The 25,114-nt window shown below is 44.7% G+C and overlaps 1 protein-coding gene across 4 annotated transcripts; it reads left to right on the top strand.

The window, feature by feature from the left end:
• Positions 1–4,747: 4,747 nt before the first annotated feature.
• LOC139416769 (LIM domain and actin-binding protein 1-like) lies at positions 4,748–17,798 on the top strand. 4 transcript variants are annotated; one of them, XM_071165822.1, is made up of 11 exons: positions 4,748–4,887; positions 6,469–6,625; positions 7,056–7,101; positions 8,625–9,017; positions 13,261–13,321; positions 13,847–13,941; positions 14,197–14,271; positions 14,347–14,398; positions 15,732–15,799; positions 15,897–16,030; positions 16,234–17,798. In XM_071165822.1, the coding sequence occupies exons 2-11, from the start codon at positions 6,504–6,506 to the stop codon at positions 17,333–17,335; spliced, it is 2,148 nt and encodes a 715-aa protein (XP_071021923.1). In that variant the 5' UTR covers positions 4,748–4,887; positions 6,469–6,503; the 3' UTR covers positions 17,336–17,798. The 4 variants fall into 4 exon arrangements, with proteins under 4 accessions (XP_071021923.1, XP_071021922.1, XP_071021924.1 ...); XM_071165821.1 differs by having other exon boundaries at positions 4,797–4,887; positions 15,729–15,799; XM_071165823.1 differs by lacking the exon at positions 14,197–14,271 and having other exon boundaries at positions 4,797–4,887; positions 15,729–15,799.
• The last annotated feature ends 7,316 nt before the right edge of the window (positions 17,799–25,114 follow it).

The raw sequence follows: 25,114 nt of genomic DNA, 5'->3' as shown, positions 1-25,114 counted from the left end.
TGCACGGGCACATTGTCATGCTGAAACAGGAAAGGGCCTTCCCCAAACTGTTGCCACAAAGTTGGGAGCACAGAAACGTCTAGAATTTCATTGTATGCTGTAGCGCTAAGATTTTCCTTCTCTGGAATTAAGGGGCCTAGCCCGAGCCATGAAAAACAGCCACTCCAGCCGACGCTAGGCATTGCGCATAGTGATCTTAGGCCTGTGTGCGGCTGCTCAGCCATGGAAACCCATTTCATGAAGCTCCTGATGAATAGTTATTGTGCTGACAATGCTTCCAGAGGAACTTGGTAGTGAGTGTTGCAACCGAGGACTGATGATTTTTACGACCTACGTGCTTCAGCACTCGTCGGTCTCGTTCTGTGAGCTTGTGTGGCTCTGAGGTACCTGAACACATTGTGAGAAAAAGTTACAAACACAACATAGCAACGCAGCAGCCAGAGTAAATTAATCAATGTCGTCTACAGCAGAACACACATATGAGAATATATAGGCCTCCTGCCTATGTGACAATATGAAGCACATATTCTGATTGACTTCACAGTACAGAAGAAGTGTGTAAAGAAAAAAAAAGTATACCTTAGTTTTCAAAACCTCCCACAAGGACTAGTGGAGGTGCCAAGTGGGGATACTGAACTAGCGGGAAAAACAGCACTGCTAGCTAAGGCATTGTCATCAGGAGCAGTTTGCCCTCACTCCTTTCCTCTGGCACTGACAGTTCTCTGGCTCGTTCTGGGTTCAATACACCAGCTTTCTCTGGATTTTTGTCATCAACATGTCATCAAACACGATTACCTTTTCTTATCCATTTTTTATTTGGCTTTCCCACATTTCAAATTCAGTAGGGAGACGACTAACCTTGGCTGGGTGACATGATTACGTAGGGACCTCTTCACTAGCTGACCACCATTACCAAGACCTGTGTCAAGATTAGTTACTTACCCCACCGGCCCTCCCCATAACCTCCATGTGCAAATAAGAGAGCAGGTCTGGAATCAGTGTGGCAGGAAAGGATGATTACGCAGAAGGATAACCGCACTTTTACACAATTGTCTTCCTGGGGGGTGGGAGAAATAAGGAGGAGGCAACTTGATTTAAAGCTCATCGCTTTTATGCCGAAACAAACAAAGTCAAATCTGAGGTGCCAGATCCTGTTCCGGCAGGATCTGGCTCAAATTAAGCACTGGGAAACTAACTATTATTGCTTGTCTGTTTAGCAGGAAGGGTTTCTTCTGACTCAATGGTTTGTCTTCTCTTTCTGGTAAATTAATTTCCCCCTAGATAAACAACATATCAATGTTAAACTGTGCATCATTTTTCAGCCTCCCCAAGAATGGTTTATGCAGTAAATATCGTCCAATAGAAGGGTGGCTACATCCCCCAGGTTAGACTTAAGAGGAGTAGACCTGCAGCTTCATTGACAGTTTCTTGAGGAACGGAAGTTTTGGAAACGTCTCTTGCAGTTCATTGACTAACAGTAACTGCTGGGTACCACCTTAGTGTTCCTCTTCAGCCATGAAAGGCTAGCTATCCCTCATACTGTACCTCTTCTGGACCTGAGAAAATGATGCAATAATTTTTTGCTTTTATTACTCAACATGTGGATAAGAACAACTAAGGGGCAAATGTTTACTTTTTATCCATGAGAAAAGCATCTCTATTTATAGGCCTACAACTCCCCTCTCTCCTCCCATGGAAGTCCCAGCTAATACAAACAGGAACAGAGTTTAATTTCCAAATATATAATGCTGGGATAGACGAAACCGAGCCAAAAACGACATTTCCGCTCCACAATGTTTGTTTGTGTCTATTTGATCATAGTATCTTTATCTATGGGTTTCCAAATAGGCCCTTCTGTGTTGATTGAATCTCACGATTTAATTAATGTTACACAGAACACTGACTCATTGTGGGAAACAGTTCCCACATTCTGATTCCTGCTGCTGATGTCATCATGTTGTTTGAGATTTAGATGACTAGTTAAGAGACATGTCTACAGGCCCCTGCTTGCATTTAGGTACAGGTTACTGCCAAGTAAAGGAAACAATAGGGCGTTGGGCCACCACGAGCTGCCAGAACGGCTTCAATGTACCATGTTATAGATTCCTCAAGTATCTGGAACTCTATTGAAGGGAAGCGACACAATTCTTCCACGAGAAATTGCATAATTTGGTGTTTTGTTCATGGTGAAGGAAAACGCTGTCTCAGGCACTGCTTCACAATCTCCCATAAGTGTTCAATTGGGTTGTTCTGGTGACTGAGACACACATTAAACCCACTATGCTCTTTTCCTAGCTAGCACGTAACATTCTGAGCAACATGTGTTTCTTAGAGCTTGGTGAGAACAATATTTTCTTGGCTCTCAGCACATTTAAGGAACGTAACTTTTTTTTGTCATTTTCTTGGTATTTCATTACAGAACATTTCCCAAAAGTTCACACATTTAATTTAATACATGTAATTTCAATTCTGGTAATGTTCTGCAAATGGTTTGACATTGGGAATATTCTCAGAGAACATTTCAGAGAACGTAAAGAAACAACATTCTCCTGTGGGAATTTCAGTACTTCAGCATAATGTTACTTACAAGGTTCTCATGGTTCTATGTAAAGTAATGTTCTCAAATTGTTCTGAGAATGTTAAGAAAACGTTCCATAAAAACCACAAGACTACTTTAGTAACGTTCAGAGAATGTTCTAAAAACGTTATTTAGAAACATTCTGTTCCCAGCGTCAACAAAAATCTCTCTCCTCTCTCTTAAGTGTGTTGGCGATACTCACTAATTGGCCACACCTGATCTGAATGAGTGCTTTTTTCCTTCGAAATGGGGTCTGTTATAGATTTAAAAAATAACAGCTTTGTACGAGTTAAAAGAACATTGAACGCTAGCTACATCCTGGTGGTGCAATACAATCCAATTCCATGGATAGAGAACAGAATGTCATATTGTAGGTTCTAATCTCACTGACACTGTGCGACAAAAAACAAGTGTCTATATGATTAATGCCTAAGCAAATTAATTTCCATGTGTCTGTGCTTGGAGTTCAAACAGTCAATTAAGCTAGCAGCGTCGATATGTCTTAAAAAATAAATAAAGTTATTTACCTTCAAATAACCTATAATTTCCATTCTCAGAACGTTAATAAAACCTCCCAGGAAAACTTAGGGAACCAAGAGTAAAACAGTCTCAGAACCTCCCTGCTACCTAAAAATGTACGTTCCCAGAACAGGAACAATGTTCATTTCCATTCTCAGAACCTCCCTGCTACCTACAAATGTACGTTCCCAGAACAGGAACAATGTTCATTTCCATTCTCAGAACTTTAAAAAAAACTTTAAGTTTTACTGGTTAAGGAACAACCATTTCCACACCTCCCAAAGAACCAAATATACTAGCTGGATTGCAACCCTGCTTTCAAGGTCACTGAGAGATCTTCTTCTAGCTAAGGTAGCCAACCTACTGGGCATTTTTAAACTTGCTTAATTAACTCAGGAACCACACCTGTTTGGAAGCACCTGCTTTCAATATACGTTGTATCCCTCAAATCAAGTGTTTCCTTTATTTTGGCAGTTACCTGTATGCATACAGCTTGTTGTTGAGCGTAGAGCCAGCATGAAATACCTGGCAGATATGGAGTAGACTCATTGTAATAAATTAGTGAATGAATAGTCAGCCATTCTTAGCATGGATGCCATGTAATGAGGACAAGCCAAAAGAAGGTTTCACCTGTGGTTCCTCCAAAGACACACAGACCGTCCAAAGTAAAGCCAGAGAGAGTTTTACCCTGATCCACACAGGGTTTTGACTGTTACACAACTTTAAATGAAACCAAGTTTGTATTCTCTGAAATCCTGTCTGCCGTAGACATAGTTATCTGTCAGGTTACATTTAGCGACACAGAGCCCTGCCCTACACACAGTAGAATCATGTGGTTTGGATTAGACTGTAGTGATGTGACACTGATGAAGCCTAGACCCCAGTGCCACGTTATCTGAAGCTTAGCAGTCCTGTTTAACCACATGGTATTACGTCTTAAACATCTTAGAGGAACAACAAGGTACAGAGGATTTATTTTGGTATGGGTTTATTGACAGACAGACCTTTTAAGTTGAAGAGGGATGAGAACATGGGTTTGATTGCGATAAGACGTCTCAAGTCTTTTGATCACAGACACTCAGTGGCGTTTCTCTTGATTGTGAACGACTCACATCCTCAGCCTTTGACCTCATGAGAAGGTGGGCGGAGTCTGTGCCACTTCCAGGAATTGAGTGGGATTCTTCCCTTTATGTCATACTGTGTTGGAGGTGAAGGCTGTACGGTATGTACTCACCTTGTTTGCGTTTAGATTCACCCTCATGAACACAGGGTTGTCACTAGTTAACACAGCCACAAAGTCATAATTATGGCTAACCATGCCCATTTCTACAATTTCTCTTCTTAAATTGTGATTTTAAACCTAACTCTAACCTTAACCACACTACCAAACGTATGCCTAACCCTAACCTTTGATTAATACCAAAGCAATTTTTTTGGTGTGCCAATACAGACTTTGTGGCTGTGGAATCTGACTTTGTGGGTGTGATATCTAGTGTACACCGGAACACAGGGTTTTGGATGGGAGGGACTCTGACTGTACCTGCCAGGTGGAGGTAAATTCTGCATCGTTATTGGTTGGAGTCTCATGGTCTTCATTTGCCCCCTCCCATCTCTCCAAGCATATTACAGACTTCTATGCAGCAGTGCAAGACAGCAAACTGTTACTGAGGCACGGAGGAGAAGGCTTGAAGACTGAGAAAGAAGGCTTGAAGACTGAGAGAGAAGACAAAGAGACTGGGGAGTAGGCAAATAGACTGAGTGAAGTTGAAGTAGTAAGAGAGGACTCAAAGGTAAGTAATGTGCATAAGCTCTTTAGAATTCTTATGTGGTGAGATTATTTTTAAGAGCCTGTTATGTTTGTTTTCATGAGATGTGATGCAAAACAGCTTTTCTGTAAATCACGAACGAGAAAAGAAACAGTAATCTTTATAAGCTGATCTAAAAAAATAAAGGCTTATCATGGTATTTATCAGTCTGGAAATAATGCTTTGAATGCTGGGAGTTAAGTTGGGACTAATCATTTTAGCTGTTTGCTCTCTGTACTCAAGTCATTTACTATTAGTTATATTTTTATTGTATAGCCAATCATATGCTGCTGGCAATTTCCAAAATGAATTGTCTGAGGTGATATTTTGACTTGGATCTATGCGCAGTGTTCGATCAGTGGATAAAGCAGAAGAGAAAGTGTCAAGGGTACCAGTTGACTCTTGGCTACCAGTTGACTCTTGGTAAATGGGACTTTCCTGAATGCATGCACTAAACTAAAGAGCATATCTCTTTCTATACTGAACAAAAATATAAACGCAACAAAAGTGTTTAGGCCCATGTTTTATGAGCTAGATACATGCCAACCTGCTAAACGCGGGCTTTTTTGCTGATTTCAATATTATTCATAATAACTGTGAGATCCTCACGGTGGTGTGTGGAAGGAAGGTGTCTCCTATTTCTTCTTATAAAGGAATATATAGCCTAGGTCTACCTGTCTCGCCATACCTCTGTTCAAAAATGACAGTTTAAACCAATAGTTTCAGACAGTACTATGTTCCCTAACTCGAATCCTCATCATCCATATAGGTGTTGTTTTTGTCTGGTGGACCATGTGTAATCCTGAAATGAGAGTGCATGTAATGACAGTTAGGCTGAGAGTGAGTGCATGTAATGACAGTTAGGCTGAGAGTGAGTGCATGTAATGACAGTTAGGCTGAGAGTGAGTGCATGTAATGACAGTTAGGCTGAGAGTGAGTGCATGTAATGACAGTCAGGCTGAGAGTGAGTGCATGTAATGACAGTCAGGCTGAGAGTGAGTGCATGTAATGACAGTCAGGCTGAGAGTGAGTGCATGTAATGACAGTTAGGCTGAGAGTGAGTGCATGTAATGACAGTTAGGCTGAGAGTGAGTGCATGTAATGACAGTCAGGCTGAGAGTGAGTGCATGCATCTGCTTGCCCTGAATTCCAGTCAGTCTGTGTGACGTCCCAGGAAACAGGTGGGTAGTTCACGGAACTCTGACAGAGAGATGACTGGGGAGGGCTTGTGCCTGCTGGTAGTAGCTTGGGGGCTTCAACTTCATGATGTCTCAATGATGAGACAATGATGTCTCAATGATGGATTAGTAGCTGCTGTGTGCTGGCTACTGCCTTACTCACTGCTGATTCATCCATAGGAACCGCAAGTAATTAACACAATTGTAGCCTACTGTCATTCACTGCAGACATAGACGTATTGATCATACAGTCTCCTCCCACATGCTGAGATACTGCTGTCATGAAGTAAACACATCTGAGTTTTTTATTTAGAAGGATTTCTAATTCCATGATTGTTTAGGGTGGAATTGTGAGGTTAATTTGACCTATTATTATTTCACCCTCCAGCCAGCTAGAGCAGTTTTTCCCTGAGAACAACAGAGATGGCCACCGCTCCGTTCAGTCGCAGACAGTGGGCCTCCCACTCCCTCAGAGTCACAGCTAATGAGTTGTCCATAGTTGGCACCAGAGGCAGGAACAATGCCATTGCTGAGCGCTTCTCCAAGTAAGTTTCTCACTCTCTCCCATTTACCCTTACTGTGACTGTTACTCACTTCCTAACATCTTCTCTTCTCAGTCAATGACTCTTCACATTTAAACTCACCCAGATGTATCTATTCTCTCTCTATTGTGCATAACCCTGTATCAAGGTAGAAACAAACATACTCCTGATCACTGATGGCTTTTCCATCCTAGTAATAATGTTAGTAGTTGCGTAGTTTTATATTTTTGATATTCGGAGAAGGTTTCAGTGTCTGACCACTAGGAGACAGCGTTGATCCATGCTTGTATAATTGGAATTAGAAGAGATCCCAACAAACGCCCAAGTAGTTTTAGTTCTAGAGGCTAAGACAGGGCTGTAAACGGACTACCTATAAACTGCTCTACCTCATGATGCAGGCCTATGCTCACAACCCCATCTATCCTCTTCCTAGATACCAACTGGCTGCAGAGGAGGGCAACTCGGAGAGGAAGAAAGCAGTAAGTATCCAGTCAGGGTTGGAAAGTGCAAATATCTAACAAAGCTATTTCTCTCTCTCACATGTACTTACTCATCCTCACTCATGCTCTCTCTGAGACACACACACACACACGGCTGTTCACATGCTGCAGTTGGAGGCTAGACTAGAAAAGCCTTAATCCTTATATTGAGACTTTAATCTTAAGGTAGATAATACCTCCACTGTCGTTTCACATCGATGCTCTTGTTCCTGGGTGGTCACTCCCTTCACGGCCATGAAGGAAGACAATGTAATGCCTGATCCCACCTTGCCGATACATCCACTCTTCCCGGTGGTCAGTTGGCTCGGCCCGGGAATTGCACTTGAGGGGATATAAACAGACGGCAGGGATTTTTGTTCTTCATTAAGCAACTTTTTCAATCCCAGGTAGGTGTCTGGCATAGGTAGACCATCATTTGGTGTACTGTATTGAAAGCAGTGCTTGAAGTGGATTGAAATAGGTGCTGGCACTCATTTTGGGTGACAGTACTGTTTACATATATATTTAGGTGGGGAAGTGCTGCAATAATTTGAAGCCTATATTCTATAAGAGGTGCGGGTGCTCAAGCAGTAGAACATTTTAAGTGCCGGTATTTATAACCAGTGGGGGGAGGGGACATTTGAACTGGCAAATGCAAAGACTCAGTTTGCGTCTGGGACTCCTCATTATGATGTTGGTTTATACCTGGGTTGTGGTGTAGAACTAACTATTGTCACTGTTAGCAGAGGCTCAAGGTATTTTCACAGAATGTAAAATTAGGTAAATACTTCACAGTTTGGGGAGGGGGCATGCGGCAGGTTTCCTGTTTTCTCTTTTCCTGGATTGTTCCCTTTCCCTCAACTGACCCTTTTCTGTTTGACAATGGTGCCCTCTTGGTGAAATGTAAATAACATGTTAGCATAATACAGTTGGATTATCAGTCAACATGAGCCACATTTATCAGCATTCCTCACTGTCGAAGCTCCTTTTTCTCTCACTCCCCCTTCCCCTCTCTCTCGCTCCCAATACTTTTCATGAGTAGGCCTATCTTGTGTTAAACATCCCTTAAATTGTTTTAGTCATAATCCTAGTCATTTGATGAGCATGAGAAACTGTAGTCGGCTGTTTGGGTTAGCTAGGGAGAGGTCTTGTTGTTGGAAAGATGCTAGTCCAGTTGAATGCTAACGGTAGCTTTATTAGAATGCGGTTGGAGACTCTTACTCTTGTGTCCTGGAACTATTGATGTGACTGGTATCTGTTTTCTGTCCAATTACCCATTGGTCTCTATCTTATCTCCTTCACATGCTGCTAATAGTATTACCCTCATTGCCCTTCTGGGTTGAATTCCACAGTGTTTCTATTCTATTCGTGGATTCTATTAGGCACAGAAACTGTACACCATTTTGATTTATGCCATTGCTATGTTTCTGCTAGTCAGACTGTATGAACAAGTTTAGGAGTAGCCCTGGTGAATATAATGGATATCTTAATAAACTAAACTTTCTCTTTACGTCCTCCTCGAGGCTGCAGACCCGTTGCCCCCAACTCTCCGCAGTGGCAACCTGAGTGTGTTGAAGAAGTGGTGGGAGCAGCCTGTCCAGTCCTCAGCCACGTCCTGCGCCCCGTTACCCCACACCACCCACACTCGCTGCTTACTCCCCTTAAACCCTAAAGCCAAGCATCAGATCCAGCCCCAGGCCACTCAGGCCCAGCCACCTCTCTCATCAGACCCCGACACCAGCCCCACAGCCGCTGAGGACCAGGCAGGACCTGGCATGGAGAGAAGACTGCAGCAGAGAGACCCAGAGAGGCAGGAGGCAGTAGAAGAAGTACCTTGTGTCCCCAGTGAGAAGCCCAACATCCCCCTCAACAACCTCAAGATGATGTTCGAGAAAGGAGAGAACCAGCAGAACAAAGTAAGTCCAAAGTCACTGATTACAAACTAGCATGTTTTCAACAAAAAAATGAATAGGAAATATTTTTTTTTGTATAACATTTTCAGACACCTTTTTTATTCTTTACATGACTTGACTGGACGTTATATTTCAAATCTTCCGTCACATAAATAGTGGGTATGGCTATTGGCTGAATGGCTATTGGCTGAATGGAAACACTTTTCTATTGTTTAGGTATTAGGAGAGTGTTGTGTGGATCCGGTGGTGTGATTACACAAGCTGCTCTGATGGTGACTTATGCGATGGGTTTGCTAAAGAAAAGCCCCATGTGTTTTAATCTGAGGTCAGAGGACTGCCTGAAGCTGAAGTATTGTGGTTTATAAGACAACTGGTCTGTGTGTCCTCCATTGTTCCTGTTCTAGAAGGGAAGGTGTCGTGTTCTCCAGGGGTCCGAGCCCTCCTGGGGTTAGTCATGCTGCCTGTCACATGCACCGCTATGACTGTTCTCATCTCACTACAGAACACTCCTCGAGATAGACTAGCTATAAACATGTCCTCAGGCAGATAAAAGGGGTTCTTCAAAACAACCACTGTCCTATCCTCCTCATGCTCCCTCTGGGGTTAACAGCCATGTTGATATAAAGGCAACGTGACACTTTTCCAAATGCACTGGAAACCTTTGGTACTTAAGTATATTTTAGCAATTATTCTGAACAAAAATATAAATTATTTTTATATTTGACTGCGTTAGTTCATTTTAAGGAAATCGGTCAATTTAAATACATTCATTAGGCCACAATCTATGGATTTCACGTGACTGGGAATACAGATGCCTTAAAAAAAAGTTAATCAGGCTGTTGATTGTGGAATGTTATCCCACTCCTCTTCAGAGGCTGTGCGAAGATGCTGGATACACGTTGATCCAGAGCATCCCAAATATTGTCTGAGTATTCAGGCCATGGAAGAACCGTGACATTTTCATCTTCCAGGAATTGTGTACAGATCCTTGCGACATGGGGCGTGCATTATCATGCTGTAATGTGAGGTGATGGCGGCGGATGAATGGCACGACAATTGGTCTCAGGATCTCGCCACGGTGTCTCTGTGCATTCAAACTGACATGGATTAAAATTAAAATTGCGTTCATTGTCCATAGTTTATACCTGCCCGTACCATAACCCCACCGCCACCATGGGGCACTCTGTTCACAATGTTGACATCAACCACCGCTGGCCCACACAACGCCATACACGTGGGTCTGCGGTTGTGAGGCCAGTTGGACGTACTGCCAAATTCTTTAAAACAATGTTGGAGGTGGCTTATTGTGGAACGTTCAATTCTCTGGCAAAAGCTCTGGTGGACATTCCTGCAGTCAGCATGCTAATTGCACGCTCCCTCAACTTGAGACATCTGTTGCATTGTGTTGTGGGACTAAACTTCACATTTTAGTGGCCCTTTATTGTCTCCAGCACAAGGTGCACCTGTGTAATGATCATGCTGTTTAATCAGCTTCTTGATATGCCACGCCTGTCAGGTGGATGGATTATCTTGGCAAAGGAGAAATGCTCACTAACAAGGACGTGCAGAAATTTGAGAGAAATAAGCTTTTTGTGCGACTGGAACATTTCTGGGATCTTTTATTTCAGCTCATGAAATGTGGGATCAACACTTTTTACATGTTGCATTTTCTTTTTGTTCAGTTTCGATGAGCTCATTTAAAAGCAAAGGATATTTTTCACCCTTTCTACTCTAGAGTCTAGACTAACAGTCTTTATTTAGTTTGTTTTTCCTGGCTTGTACAAATGTTAGGTATTGAATGTGAAAGGCCAGACTTTCAATGTAACATTCCAATGAGGTAGGGTTTTAGTTGACCATTGATCAAGATTCAGATTTAAAAAAAAATTTTTTTAGCCCACAGCACTGGCTCAGATAACTAGCTTACTACTCGGTCTTTGAACATGGACGCCCGCCTGGACATCAGATCAGAGGAGTGTTTTTGTAGCGGCTTAACAAGTTGCCTCACCTGCCATGCCCCAGCTGGCTGAACCCTCCTTCACTTCTTAAGCACATGAGCAGCTCTTTCTTGTTCTCTCAGCTGACAGCCAGGAAGTGACCTGGCTGCCCCACACCCAGCCCTGTGCCTGACCTGCTCCCTGACCTGTAGCTCAGCCCCTGACCCTCTCCTCGAGAGGTGGTGATGTCATGGGGCAGGCACATTACTGCAGTAGAGAAGAAACTGAGCCTCCTCTGATAAATCCCTCCCTGGCTTATCAAAGCAAGGCCTTCTCCTTCTGCCCCTCCTCCCGCTCCTCTCGCTGGAGGAGACGGCCATGAGGGAGAGGCACTGTGAAATTAATTGACCCAACTTCACCCCCCCCCCCCTGGTCACCCCCCTCTCTCCTTTCCAGCCCCACTCCCCTCCATATGCCCCCCTCTCTGCTTCTCTCTCTGTGTGACTGTGACGAGGCAGAAAGGAAGGACGAAGGAGAGGCACCAGTCCATTGGAGCCACAGTGTAATGAACAGAATCGAGTTAGCTGCTGTTGATGTTCCAAGCTCCTCCAGGACAGATATGAGCGCTCCAGCTTAACTCCTTTCCTCTTCCTTGTGTTCCACTCTGCTTCTCCCTGTAGCTCCTAGCGTTGCTTTGCAAGAGGTAAATATGTTTTTTGTTCTTTGTTTGGTCTCAACCTTGGATCTCCATAAGCTCACTTGTAGTGCTGCGGCTTTGAAACAGTCTCCGTCTTATATTTGGTTTGCTTTAATGTTTTGACTAGATTCTAGCGCATTACGCTGTGAGTCCTTTGATGGGAGGGCTGGCCTATACACTGACTGCACTATGGTTGGTGAATTATGCTTACTGTCAGTGAATGGGCTTATCAAGGACTTTTTCATGTTTTTGTCAATGGTGGTTCTGGGCTATATGTAGCCTAAAACTCACTGATTTTTGAATGAACCTTTTTTGTTATTGCTCTGATGCCCAGCCAGCCAGCTGGCGGTAGGATTCAGGGAGGAGCCTCGATTTGTATCATCTGTCTCTGGGGGTTTTAATTGTCAGTGGGATTAGTGTCAGGTCTTTGTCTGTCTGGCTTGCTGATCAGTTCCTCCCTCTCTGAGCTCAGCTGCCTCCTGGCCTATTGTTTGTTTACAGCCTCCCCCATATTGTTGAGGCACCGCCCGTGACCATGGTCTGGAGAGGGTATCGTCTGAGTCTTGGTTTGGGAGGGGGCCCTCTGGCTGGGTTAGAGAGGGGTCTCCGCCTGTGGTCCGTCTGGGCCAGCTGGGGTCTGGCTCCCCCTAGAGCCTAGATGAATCCACTCTGGAGGATGGAGCAGCACGTTCAACCCCTTTCTGCCAATGCAGATCCAAAATCCAGACTGCCACAAACGCACAACCCTACAAAGACTTTTCCTTCGGAACAGCACTACTCTGTCTCCTCTTTGTATTTCAGGGTTTTATCCCCCACTGTCTGTATTATTAAGGCTGTGCCCATTGCAGTCCCAGCCTCACAAGGCTCTGTGACACCCTGTTGCTCCTCTAATCTCTGACACTGATCACACTCTGGCTAAAAGGCTCTGCGTGGTCAATCCAACGTCTGCAGTGACCGTACAGCATTTACTGCGATGCAGCCTCTGCAGAAGTCAGAGCATTCATACTACTTGTGCTTCATGGAGCAGAGCTGTCATGAAGGAAGTTGTCAAGGACGTGCATTTGCTTATACAGGACCTCCCGCCCCCACCTAATGTCAACCAATCATGTCAATGCGGAGATATATGGAGCCCTCTGTATTGTTACAAAATTTAGGAGGCGCACAGTGATGCGGTACAGCCTGAGGGAGGCAAGGCAGACACCCCTATCTGCCCCAGGCTCTATCTCACTGAGCTCATAAGGGGATTAGAGTATAGAGGGATTGGATGCAGAGGCAGACAGCCAAGAAGGGGGAGCTGGACAACAAGCCAGGCTGCTACTGGAACTGACTGATTCACTGACAGGCTGCCATACCACTTCTCTTCTCCACTCCTGTTTTCCTCTTCTGTCAGAGCACAGGGTTCAGAACTGTCTGATGGATGGCCCTGGTTCTCTCCTACTGTATGTTTATGCTAGCCTAGAGCTAAGTATGTGAGCATCATATGGTTCTGTATGCAAACCACGACACAGGTACTGCTGGCATTAGTCCGTATGTTCAGAGCCTGCTGAGTCTACAATGTAAAGGCTACCATAATGGAATATGCTGTCCTGATAGTGTGGCTTGGCTCTGTTTCCAGGTGTCCAGAGCGCCTGTGAGGATCGGAGGCATCACTGATAACATGGACCAGCTACTTGGAGGTACTATTACACTGAGGAGACACACACGGAATGGGACACCAGAGTTAAAATCTAATCAAGGATATTGTTTCACTAGGCCACACAGAACTACAGACAGACTAAAACATATGTAAGTTGTTTCCTTCCTGTAGCTGTTTCAGTGGTATAGACTGTATGGAGAGGGCTGGGGCTCACTCCTTGTGCTATGATCAGCAGGATGCCCCAGTGATTACAGGAAGAATGATAGTTACAGGAAGAAAGCTTTTTCTTTCCATTCCCCCGTGAACCTGTTCCCATCACAGCCTGACAAACACTGTGGTTACATCTTAAATAGTATCTTATTCCTTAATAGTGCACTACTTCAGAACAAAGCCTATGGGGCTGTAGTCAAAAGTAGTGCACTATATAGGGGGACATTTGGGAGGCTCCCCATGACCCACAGTCTGCATTGTGCTGAATCTATAGCCTGTACTTTCCTTTCTATAGCTTATGCGCAATGTGTTTCTGTGTATGTGTGTAACCTGCGCTTCTCTCTCTGTCTCCTAGATGCAGGGAGTATGGAGTCCATGCCCCTGAGGGACAGGATGGCCATGTACCAGGCTGCTGTGTCTAAAACCGAGGTGTTATCCTCCTCAGTCAGCGTGAGTTCCTGTCCTTTACACTGCCATGGAAGACTAACTACCATGTGCAACCATAGACTTCTCAAATCTGACTGAACTTGAGCCCAAAGTAATAACTTTTGGACCACAGGAAGAATGGCTTCTGCTTTGTCAAAAGCATCATGTGGATCCGAAATAAACCAAACCAAACTTCAGGCCCATCCCGGCCAGAACCTGTCATGTGCAGGTTACTTATCCCAACTGTAAAACAGGTCCCTGTCTTTCTCTCTCTGACAGAGTGATCAGTTGGACTCAGGCCTCCTCTGCAGCAACAAACAGAAGGAGAATGTACCCCCAGGCAGTGGGGTCATGGTGAGAAACTGTGCTCTTTGTGTCTGTGTGTCTATGTCTGAAACATCCCTAAATCATGATCTCCTCTCCTCTCAGGGTTCGGACTCTGAGCCCAACAGTAGGAAAGCCTCTTCCACAGAGAGCAATGGTAACTATTTTGGTCCATTGCTACATTTCACCAAATCTATATTCTTGTTCGTCATCATTTATGTCTCCTCCACTGAGTGTACAAAGCATTAAGGACACCGACTCTTTCCATGACATACACTGTCTAGGTGAATCCAGGTGAAAGCTTTGATCCCTTTTGATGTCCCTTGTTAAATCCACTTCATTCGGTATCATGGTCTCCAACAGGTTGGTTGTGACCTACCTGTAGCTCGCAGGCCACCTATGAGTAGCTCACAGGCCACCTATGAGTAGCTCGCCAAACAATTCTGAAAGTACATGCAATATTCACCTGTTCCACCACAAACTGTCATAAATCTTTCAAGTATCAGACACCGCAAGCTCCCAGCTACTATCAAACAAATGCAAGGTTGACATTATCCCACCCCTGGTTAGCCACTATTGGCTTAAAAAGCCAAACCTAACACAATATCTGTTTCAATATTAAGTTTCAGCAATATTGCCCCTGTCTGGAAGTATGGTGCTGGTGTTCATCACTCCATGTGTAGCCAGTAGCGATGGGTCGATCGCAAACGAATGGCTCTTCTTGGTAATTGTCGGGAAGCGAGTCGCATATGTGAGAGGCGTTCATTTGGCTGCCTAATTTGCATCACTTTTACTGAAGATGGTAATTCGCAGTGCAGGAACAATATAAGGAGAGGCTGATTCTGATCTACGTGCATTCAATTTGACTTACCTGGCAGAAGTATATCATTAGGATTTATTTGCAAACTTTGCCATGAAATGAGCAGCAGTAGTATAGAACCATCACTATACCTGCACGTTAGACAGCACAGTAGATGCCAATTAAAGGGCCAGATGTGCAATTAAGTGTAGGTAAAGCTGAGGAGACAGGTTAAAGAAGGATGTTAAGCCTTGAGACAATTGAGACATGGATTGTGCATGTGTGACATTGAGGGGGAATTGGAAAGACAAAAGTTAAGTGCCTTTGAACAGGGTATGGTCGGTGCCAGGCGCACCGGTTTGAGTATGTCAAGAACAGCAACTCTGATGGGTTTCTCACGCTCAAACAGTTTCCTGTGTTTCAAGAATGGTCCATCACCTAAAGGACATCCAGCCAACTTGACACAACTGTGGGAAGCATTGGAATCAACGTGTGCCAGCTTCTAAGTGGAATGCTTTCGACACCTTGTGGAGTCCATGTCCCGACAAATTAAAGCTGAGGGAGTGGGCAGATGCACGCAAGCACCTCAATATTAGGAATGTGTTTCTAATGTTTGGGGTACTCTGTGTATTAGGTCAGTATATTCACAACAGCTCCCTCTGTTGCTGATATTAGTCTCATGTCACAGCAGGCTCCAGTATCGGCACCTCCTCTGTATCCTCGACCCAGAACGATCAAGCTCAGCCCAAGAACCCCAGGGTGAGTTCAACAGTACCTTTTCTGCATTTTTCTCAGAGAAAGCCATTCCCTCTCCTAATTAACCTGCCTTGAATGCCTCTATTTTGTGTGTGCACAGAGCTTCTGCTTGCCTGCACAGGAGAGCTGTGTGTCGTGTCAGAAGACCGTCTACCCTCTGGAGAGACTGGTGGCCAACCAACAGGTCTTCCACAACACCTGCTTCAGATGCTCCCACTGCAACACCAAACTCAGGTAAGTGGATTGGACAGATGCCATGCAGCAAAGAATTGTTTGTTTGTTGTTTAAACATCTGTGAACCTAACTGTTAGTGGACCTTATATTGTTGTTAGGTTCACATCTTGTTCCTCTTGAGTTTTCAAGGATGAGGGTTTATGCTGCTTGATTATAAAAAGTATGGCCTTTCTCAATGTGTTTTGTCTCCCTCTGCTGGACAGCCTGGGAACCTACGCCTCTCTGCACAGCCTTGTCTATTGCAAGCCTCACTTCTGTCAGCTGTTCAAGGCCAAGGGCAACTATGATGAGGGCTTCGGCCTGCGCCCTCACAAGGAGCTGTGGGAGACCAAAGGAGAGAGTGGGGCTGGGGAGGAACAGCGGACCGAACAGACCACAGAGGTCACCTCCTTCTCCAAAGACGAGCTGAAGAAGTGTGCCTCTACCGGCACACTGTTGATCAGCCCAGCAGTGGAGGAGTCTCCACTGGCCAAGGTCAATGTGGTAACAGCCTCCCTAGAGACCCGTACCCAGATCTCCACAGAGAAGGACAAGCCAGTGGAGACACGTCGGCTGAAGATTTCCTGGCCTCCCCGTACCGAAGGAGATGGAGAGGGGGGTAACATGGGGTCCAGCCCCACCTCAGAAGGGAGCTCCGGTGGCAGACCATCCCGTGCCAAGTGGCCCCCAGAGGGTGACTCGGCCTTCCCCGACCAGAGCCCAGAGTCCACCGAACGCTCCACCCTCTGCAGGAGCTCCTCCCTCAAAGAGCGCAGCCAGCCCTTCTCATTGGCCAGCCCCTCCCATGCTCCTGCCCCTGCTGCCAGTCAGACAGCCAATCCTGAGCCAGAACTGCTGGAGAGGATGAGCTCATTGGAGGACAGGGAGCCTGAGCTGGCCTCCAGTCCTGAGGAACAGATCATAGAGGTCCGGGAACAATCTGACAGCCTGTCACATGACTACCACACACCTTCTGACGACAGCTATGTTGATGTCCAAACCAGCACTGAGGAGGGTAGAGAAACACCTCTAAAAGAGAACCACCACGAATCACTAGAGTCAAAAGAAGAACAGGGAGTGAAGGAGGACTGGCATGAAGAAGAGAAGATGGAGGGAGAAGATGGGGAAGGGTTACCTTCTCAAAACTGCCACACTGCCTTGTCAGAGATCGTCACGCCCCCCTCGTCTCCGGAGGCGGAGCCTAGACCCAAGACCAACCACATGTCTCAGGATGTGGGCTTCTGGGATGGCAAGGAGGCCGTGTCTGTAGAAGAGATGATTAAGAGGAACCGCTACTATGAGGAAGATGAGGACGAAGAGGACTGAAAGAGACTGGTTTATTAAGTCAGGAACATTATTAGACATAATCAACAGGCTGTTGACTGAACTTCCGCCCCTCCTTGTTGTTTTTGTTTGAAATGTAGATTTTCTCTCTTCATTTCCCTTTAACCTAAAGAACGGTGTCTGGCTGTGTTTGGTGTGATGTCAGTTTCTTTCTTTTCTACTACTACTCATTGTAATAATTTATCTATGTAAATTTTACCTTGGCTCTGGATTTGTCCGGAAGATGGTACAAGCCAAACAAATGCTGATAATATGAACTGAACCCAGTGAATGAGACACCATTTTTGTCTGTATTTGAAAATACAGTAGTTTTATGAATGTTTTTAAGGTGGTATGTTTTATCAGAACAGCAGGATAGCTGTAAGGACTGGAAGGGTTTCCACCATATTACGTATTCTGCTGGTTATCATTGTTCAAATTTGAATAAAGAAATTGTTATACAAAATATTCAGTGACCTCTAGTCTCATTATACACATGTAGATCGAAAAATGGAAATAACCACCTTTTGATACATGTATTACAGTGAGTGGGGAAAGTATTCAGACCCTTTGACTTTTACCACGTTTTGTTACGTTAAATTGTAATTACTTCGCTACTATGACCTATTTATTGCCTTACCTCTTTTACTCCATTTGCACACACTGTATATGCATTTTTCTATTGTTATTGACTACTTTTGTTTATTCCATGTGTAACTCTGTGGTGTTTTTTTGTTGCACTGCTTTGCTTTATCTTGGCCAGGTTGCAGTTGTAAATGAGAACTTGTTCTCAACTGGCCTACCTGGTGAAATAAAATTTTAAAAGCTTGGCACACCTGCATTTGGGGAGTTTCTCCCATTCTTCTCTGCAGATCCTGGCTGGGACACTCAAAGACATTGAGACTTGTCCCGACACCACTGCTGCGTTGTTATGTTTGCTTAAGGTCATTGTCCTCTTGGAAGGTGAACCTTCACCCCAGTCTGAGGTCCTGAGCGCTCTGGAGCAGGTTTTCATCAAGGATCTCTCTGTACTTTGCTCCATTCATCTTTCCCTCGATCCTGACTAGTGTCCCAGTCCCTGCCGCTGAAAAACATCCCCACAGCATGATGCTGCCACCATACTTCGCTGTAGGGATGGTGCCAGGTTTCCTCCAGACGTGACGCTTGGCATTCAGGTCAAAGAGTTCAAACTTGGTTTCATCAGACCAGAGAATCTTGTTTCTCATGGTCAAGAGTCTTTAGGTGTCTTTTGGAACACTCCAGCGGGCTCTCATGTGCCTTTTACTGTGGAATGACTTCCATCTGGCCTCTCTACCATAAAGGCCTGATTGGTGGAGTGCTGCAGAGATGGTTGTCCTTCTGGAAGGGAACTCTGCAGCTCTATCAGTGACCATTTTGGTTCTTGGGTCACTTCCCTGACCAAGCCCCCCCCCCAGTAGGCAGGTTAGTGAGTGCTCACAGAAGGGCACTACTCACTCACACAGAGAATCTGTCGGCATCCCAAATGGCACCCTATTATATATAGGGCATTAGTTTTGACCAGGGCACGTATAGCTAAAAAGTATGGTACCCAGGCTAGGGCACATAGGACTCTGGTCAAAAGTAGTGCCGGTAGCCTAGTGGTTAGTGTTGGGCCAGTAACCGAAAGGTTGGTAGATCAAATCCCCGAGCTGACAAGGTAAAAATCTGTCGTTCTGCCCCTGAACAAGGCAGTTAACCCACTGTTCCTAGGCCGTCATTGTAAATAAGTTGCTCTTAAAGGACTTGCCTAGTTACATAAAGGTTAAATAAAACATATATAGTGAATAGGGTGCCAGTTAGGAAGCATAGCCCAGTGCTCACAGGAGGGCACGACTCACTCACTAGTACGGAGAAACAGAAGCCCAGTGCTCACAGGAGGGCACTACTCACTCACTAGTACGGAGAAACAGAAGCCCAGTGCTCACAGGAGGGCACGACTCACTCACTAGTACGGAGAAACAGAAGCCCAGTGCTCACAGGAGGGCACTACTCACTCACTAGTACGGAGAAACAGAAGCCCAGTGCTCACAGGAGGGCACTACTCACTCACTAGTACGGAGAAACAGAAGCCCAGTGCTCACAGGAGGGCACGACTCACTCACTAGTACGGAGAAACAGAAGCCCAGTGCTCACAGGAGGGCACTACTCACTCACTAGTACGGAGAAACAGAAGCCCAGTGCTCACAGGAGGGCACTACTCACTCACTAGTACGGAGAAACAGAAGCCCAGTGCTCACAGGAGGGCACTACTCACTCACTAGTACGGAGAAACAGAAGCCTAGTGCTCACAGGAGGGCACTACTCACTCACTAGTACGGAGAAACAAAAGCCTAGTGCTCACAGGAGGGCACTACTCACTCACTAGTACGGAGAAACAGAAGCCTAGTGCTCACAGGAGGGCACTACTCACTCACTGTATGGAGAAACAGAAGCCTAGTGCCTATAACCGGAATTGCCAGCAGGCTCCCTGACTCAGCAGAAATGTTGGACATGCATTGCATTGCTATGTTTGGGGCTCCCTGACTCAGCAGAAATTTTGGATATGCATTGCATTGCTATGTTTGGGGCTCCCTGACTCAGCAGAAATTTTGGACATGCATTGCATTGCTATGTTTGGGGCTCCCTGACTCAGCAGAAATGTTGGACATGCAGGGTTATCCATTTAGAGGTTGCAGGTTGGTCAGTTTTATCCACTTAGAGGATGCAGGTTGGTCAGTTTTATCCACTTAGAGGATGCAGGTTGGTCAGGTTCAATCATTTAGAGGATGCAGGTTGGTCAGGTGCATTCATTTAGAGGATGCAGGTTGGTCAGGTGCATTCATTTAGATGATGCAGGTTGGTCAGGTTCATTCATTTAGAGGATGCAGGTTGGTCAGGTTCATTCATTTAGAGGATGCAGGTTGGTCAGGTTCAATCATTTAGAGGATGCAGGTTGGTCAGGTGCATTCATTAAGAGGATGCAGGTTGGTCAGGTGCATTCATTTAGAGGATGCAGGTTGGTCAGGTTCATTCATTTAGAGGATGCAGGTTGGTCAGGTTCATTCATTTAGAGAATGCAGGTTGGTCAGGTTCATTCATTTAGAGGATGCAGGTTGGTCAGGTTTATCCATTTAGAGGATGCAGGTTGGTCAGGTGCATTCATTTAGAGGATGCAGGTTGGTCAGGTGCATTCATTTAGAGGATGCAGGTTGGTCAGGTTCATTCATTTAGAGGATGCAGGTTGGTCAGGTTCATTCATTTAGAGAATGCAGGTTGGTCAGGTTCATTCATTTAGAGGATGCAGGTTGGTCAGGTTTATCCATTTAGAGGATGCAGGTTGGTCAGGTTCATTCATTTAGAGGATGCAGGTTGGTCAGGTTCATTAATTTAGAGGATGCAGGTTGGTCAGGTTCATTCATTTAGAGGATGCAGGTTGGTCAGGTTCATTCATTTAGAGGATGCAGGTTGGTCAGGTTCATTAATTTAGAGGATGCAGGTTGGTCAGTTTTATCCACTTAGAGGATGCAGGTTGGTCAGGTTCAATCATTTAGAGGATGCAGGTTGGTCAGGTTCATTCATTTAGAGGATGCAGGTTGGTCAGGTTCATTCATTTAGAGGATGCAGGTTGGTCAGGTGCATTTATTTAGAGGATGCAGGTTGGTCAGGTTCATTCATTTAGAGGATGCAGGTTGGTCAGGTGCATTTATTTAGAGGATGCAGTTTGGTCAGGTTCATTCATTTAGAGGATGCAGGTTGGTCAGGTTCATTCATTTAGAGGATGCAGGTTGGTCAGGTTCATTCATTTAGAGGATGCAGGTTGGTCAGTTTTATCCACTTAGAGGATGCAGGTTGGTCAGGTTCAATCATTTAGAGGATGCAGGTTGGTCAGGTTCATTCATTTAGAGGATGCAGGTTGGTCAGGTTCATTCATTTAGAGGATGCAGGTTGGTCAGGTTCATTCATTTAGAGGATGCAGGTAGGTCAGGTTCAATTATTTAGAGGATGCAGGTTGGTCAGGTTCATTCATTTAGAGCACATATGTCAGAGTCAAGGCCCGCGGGCCACATCCGGCCCGCAAGAAGGTTTTTTACGGCCCCTGGGATGATCTTGATTTATTATTAGAACCGGCCCGCAGCAAGCCGGCAGCCCGCAGATCTTTTACACGCACCAATACTACATTTCCCACAATGCAAAGGTGACGCACCGAGCAGTAGGCTGCTTCATTTCAATATTTATTGGCACAGCAGTCGTCAGCATCACAGTAAAATTAACTTTCAGATACCCATCAAAAATGGCAAAACGGAAGGTGGATACTGAGAACCGGGGGTTTCAAACAAGGTGGGAGTCGGAGTATATGTTCACGAAGGTAGCTGGAAAACCTGTGTGTCTTCTGTGTGGAGAAAGTGTGGCGGTACTGAAAGAGTATAATCTGAGACGACATTATGAAACGAAACACGCGGACACACACGCGGACGCAACTGTCAAGGCCAGTTTTATTTTGGCAGAAGAGATCGCTAAATCCATCGCTAAAGCCATTTACGGAGGGGGATTTCATCAAAAACTGCATGATTAAAGTTTGTGACGAAGTTTGCCCAGAAAAAAGGCAACTCTTTTTAAATGTGAGTCTGAGCAGAAACACCATTGCCGAGAGAGTAGACCAGTTGTCCATCAATCTAAAAGAGCAGCTTGTGAAAAAGGGAAAAGATTTTATTGCATATTCCTTGGCTGTGGATGAGAGCACCGACATTTCTGACATTGCCCAGTTGTCAATTTTCATCCGCGGAGTGGACTCCAACCTAAGCGTGACAGAGGAGTTTTTGGCTTTACGTCCTATGCATGGCACAACTACGGGGCATGATTTGTATGAAGAGGTGTCAAGATGTGTAAATGAGATGGAGCTGCCTTGGGAAAAACTCGTGGGTTTGACAACCGACGGAGCACCTGCGATGTGTGGACACAGGAGCGGACTGGTGGCGAAGATACGGGAAAAGATGCAAGAGGAAAACGCGACAGGTGAGCTGACAGCTTATCATTGTATCATACACCAGGAAGCGTTGTGCGGTAAAGCCTTGAAAATGGAGCATGTAATGAGCATCATCACGCGCACAGTTAACTTTATCAGAGCCAAAGGTTTGAATCACCGCCAGTTCAAGGCATTTCTGACGGAGTTAGAAACGGAGCATGGTGATTTGCCTTATCACACAGAGGTGCGATGGCTAAGCCAGGGAAAGGTGCTTCAAAGATGTTTCGAGCTTCGTGAGGAGATTTGTCTGTTCTTGGACAGCAAAGGGAAAGACACAACACAACTCCGAGACGAAATGTTTCTGTGTGAAATGGCTTTTCTGTGTGACATTACGAGTCATCTGAATGCAATAAACTTGCAGCTGCAGGGTCGGGATCGTGTCATCTCTGATATGTACAGTACAGTGAAGGCATTTAAAACCAAACTGACTCTGTGGGAGACGCAGATGCGGAAAGAAAATTTGAGCCACTTTCCCAGCTGCCAGACCATGAAAGAGAAGCTCTCTACCAGTGCGTTCCCGAGCACACAGTTGGCTGATAAAATAGGTATGCTTGCCGCTGACTTTCGACGCCGATTTGCTGACTTTGAAGCACAAAAAAGCAGGTTGGAACTGCTCGGTAACCCATTTGCTGTTGACGTGGAAAGCTCACCACCAAACCTCCAAATGGAGTTGATTGACCTCCAATGCAATGATGCACTGAGGGCAAAATATGCAGCAGTGGGTGCTGCGGAGTTCGCCCGTTTCCTCCCCGGCACAATGCCCCAGCTGCGCATCCAGGCTGCTCAAACGTTGTCTATGTTTGGCAGCACATACCTGTGTGAACAACTGTTTTCTTTGATGAACCTGAACAAAACATCACACAGAAGTCGACTTACTGCTGAACACCTCCACTCAATTCTGAGGATTTCTTCAGCTCAGAGCCTTACCCCGAACATTGATGAACTTGTGGAAAAGATGGGACACCACCAAGTATCACCCTCAACCTCAAACAAGTGAACATTACTGTGCAATCACATATTTAGAGTTTTTACTCAGTTCAAGTTTAAAAGTTAAAATTTAATATTTGTTTTCACTGCATGTTACTTCTCCTTAAACAAAGTGTTGTTTTTGATTAATAGATTTTTGCACTTTATTTTTTTGTATTTCAATCCAATTATATTTTAAAAATATTTCAGTTGAGTGGATGATAGAAAATTGCTATTATTGTTTTTTCTTTGAAGTAAATTTAGCCCACTTTTGCTAAAATAGAAAATATAGTCTACTGATGGTGCCTTGAATACCGGTTTCTTTCATTTAATGTTCATGTTATGGGGATATTTATATAAAGGAAATTTGTCTTTTGTGTCTGTTGAAAATTAAAGATTACTGACAGAGCCATAAGAAAATATTGCTTTATTTATCTGATCATATTGTAATATATTTGTTAGGTTTTCAGTAGGTTCAATTAGGTTCACTAGACTATATGCGTAATTTAAAAATTTTTCAATGAACATTCGAACAGTCCGGCCCTCGTCTTGTAGCTGATTTTTTTATTTGGCCCTCCGTCCATTTGACTTTGACACCCCTGATTTAGAGGATGCAGGTTGGTCAGGTTCATTCATTTAGAGGATGCAGGTTGGTCAGGTTCATTCATTTAGAGGATGCAGGTTGATCAGGTTTATCCATTTAGAGCAGGCCCGGGAAAAGGCTTGCCCGGGACCGTATGCGCCAGCGACCTGATTCAATGCGGCCAGTGGAATCATGCTCAGATCACATCAAGAATTTGCGATAGTAAAGTTTTGAAAAAGCGTATTTGCTATACAAATGAAAAGCTCAATTAATTCTCGCCTTGGGGAAATGATTTAACTCCCACCCCTTGTGAGACATTTATTTTGAAGGCAGGTATAAATAACTGCACGAGGACAGACAGTGACTGACAGGCTGACACACGTCACAGGTACTAATAGTAGCTATAGTAGAAAAAAACGAGTTCTTCAAAGAAAAAAGTAGACGATGAATGTAGGATGTTGACATTGACACGTTCAATCATTGAAGTATCAAGGAAAGCTGTGTGCTTAGTGTGCAAAGAGAGCATCACTGTCTTGAAAGACTACAACTTGTCCCGACACTTCCAGACGACGCAGGCAGAGAAATATAGGAATATGTCTTCTGAGCAGAGGACAGGTGCATCGAAAGAGTTGCTTTCTCAGTTGCAGCAAAGACTTTTCACAAAACTGCATTCAGCAAACAACGGAATTGCGAGAGCTAGCTAAGTACTGTCCCCAAAAATGGATCAACATAGCAAGCCACTCGCTGGGAGCGAATTCATTAAAGAATCTTTAATGTTTGATTATATTTGATTTGACACCGCAGCATAACTTTGCCCCGCAAGAAGGAGCTGTTTGAAAATGTTTCCCCTGTCACAGTGACACAGCGTGTTGAGGACATTGCAGAGAATATAGAACAGCAGTTGAAAGACAAGGTAAAGGATTTCACCTATTTCTCCTTGGCCCTGAATGAGAGCAGTGATGCAGGTGACACGGGGCAATTGTTGATATTCTTACAAGGCGTAACCCCAGACGTTGAAACTACAGAGGACCTTTCTTCAGTGCAGTCAATGAAGAGCACAACAACAGAGAAATATTTATTGGATGAGGTTAATACGTATGTGGCAAAGCTGGGACTTAGTTTTAAAAAGTTATCCTGTGTGACCACTGATGGGTGCCCAAACTTGACAGGAAAAAATGCTGGTCTTTTGAAAAGGATACAAGATCAAGTA

The sequence above is a fragment of the Oncorhynchus clarkii genome, chromosome 9, assembly GCF_045791955.1.
Source record: "Oncorhynchus clarkii lewisi isolate Uvic-CL-2024 chromosome 9, UVic_Ocla_1.0, whole genome shotgun sequence".
In the NCBI taxonomy this organism is placed as follows: domain Eukaryota; kingdom Metazoa; phylum Chordata; class Actinopteri; order Salmoniformes; family Salmonidae; genus Oncorhynchus; species Oncorhynchus clarkii.
The sequence above is the reverse complement of the archived record's forward strand: the minus strand, read 5'-3'. Positions and strand labels throughout refer to the sequence as shown.

What these genes read in the sequence shown, in the direction of transcription:
- LOC139416769 (XM_071165821.1), top strand. Translation starts at nt 6,504, where the DNA reads ATGGCCACCGCTCCGTTCAGTCGCAGACAGTGGGCCTCCCACTCCCTC. An exon ending in CATGGACCAGCTACTTGGAG is followed by an intron (nt 13,322 to 13,846) that starts GTACTATTACAC and finishes TCTGTCTCCTAG; the next exon opens with ATGCAGGGAGTATGGAGTCC. An exon ending in CTCAGCCCAAGAACCCCAGG is followed by an intron (nt 15,800 to 15,896) that starts GTGAGTTCAACA and finishes GTGTGTGCACAG; the next exon opens with AGCTTCTGCTTGCCTGCACA.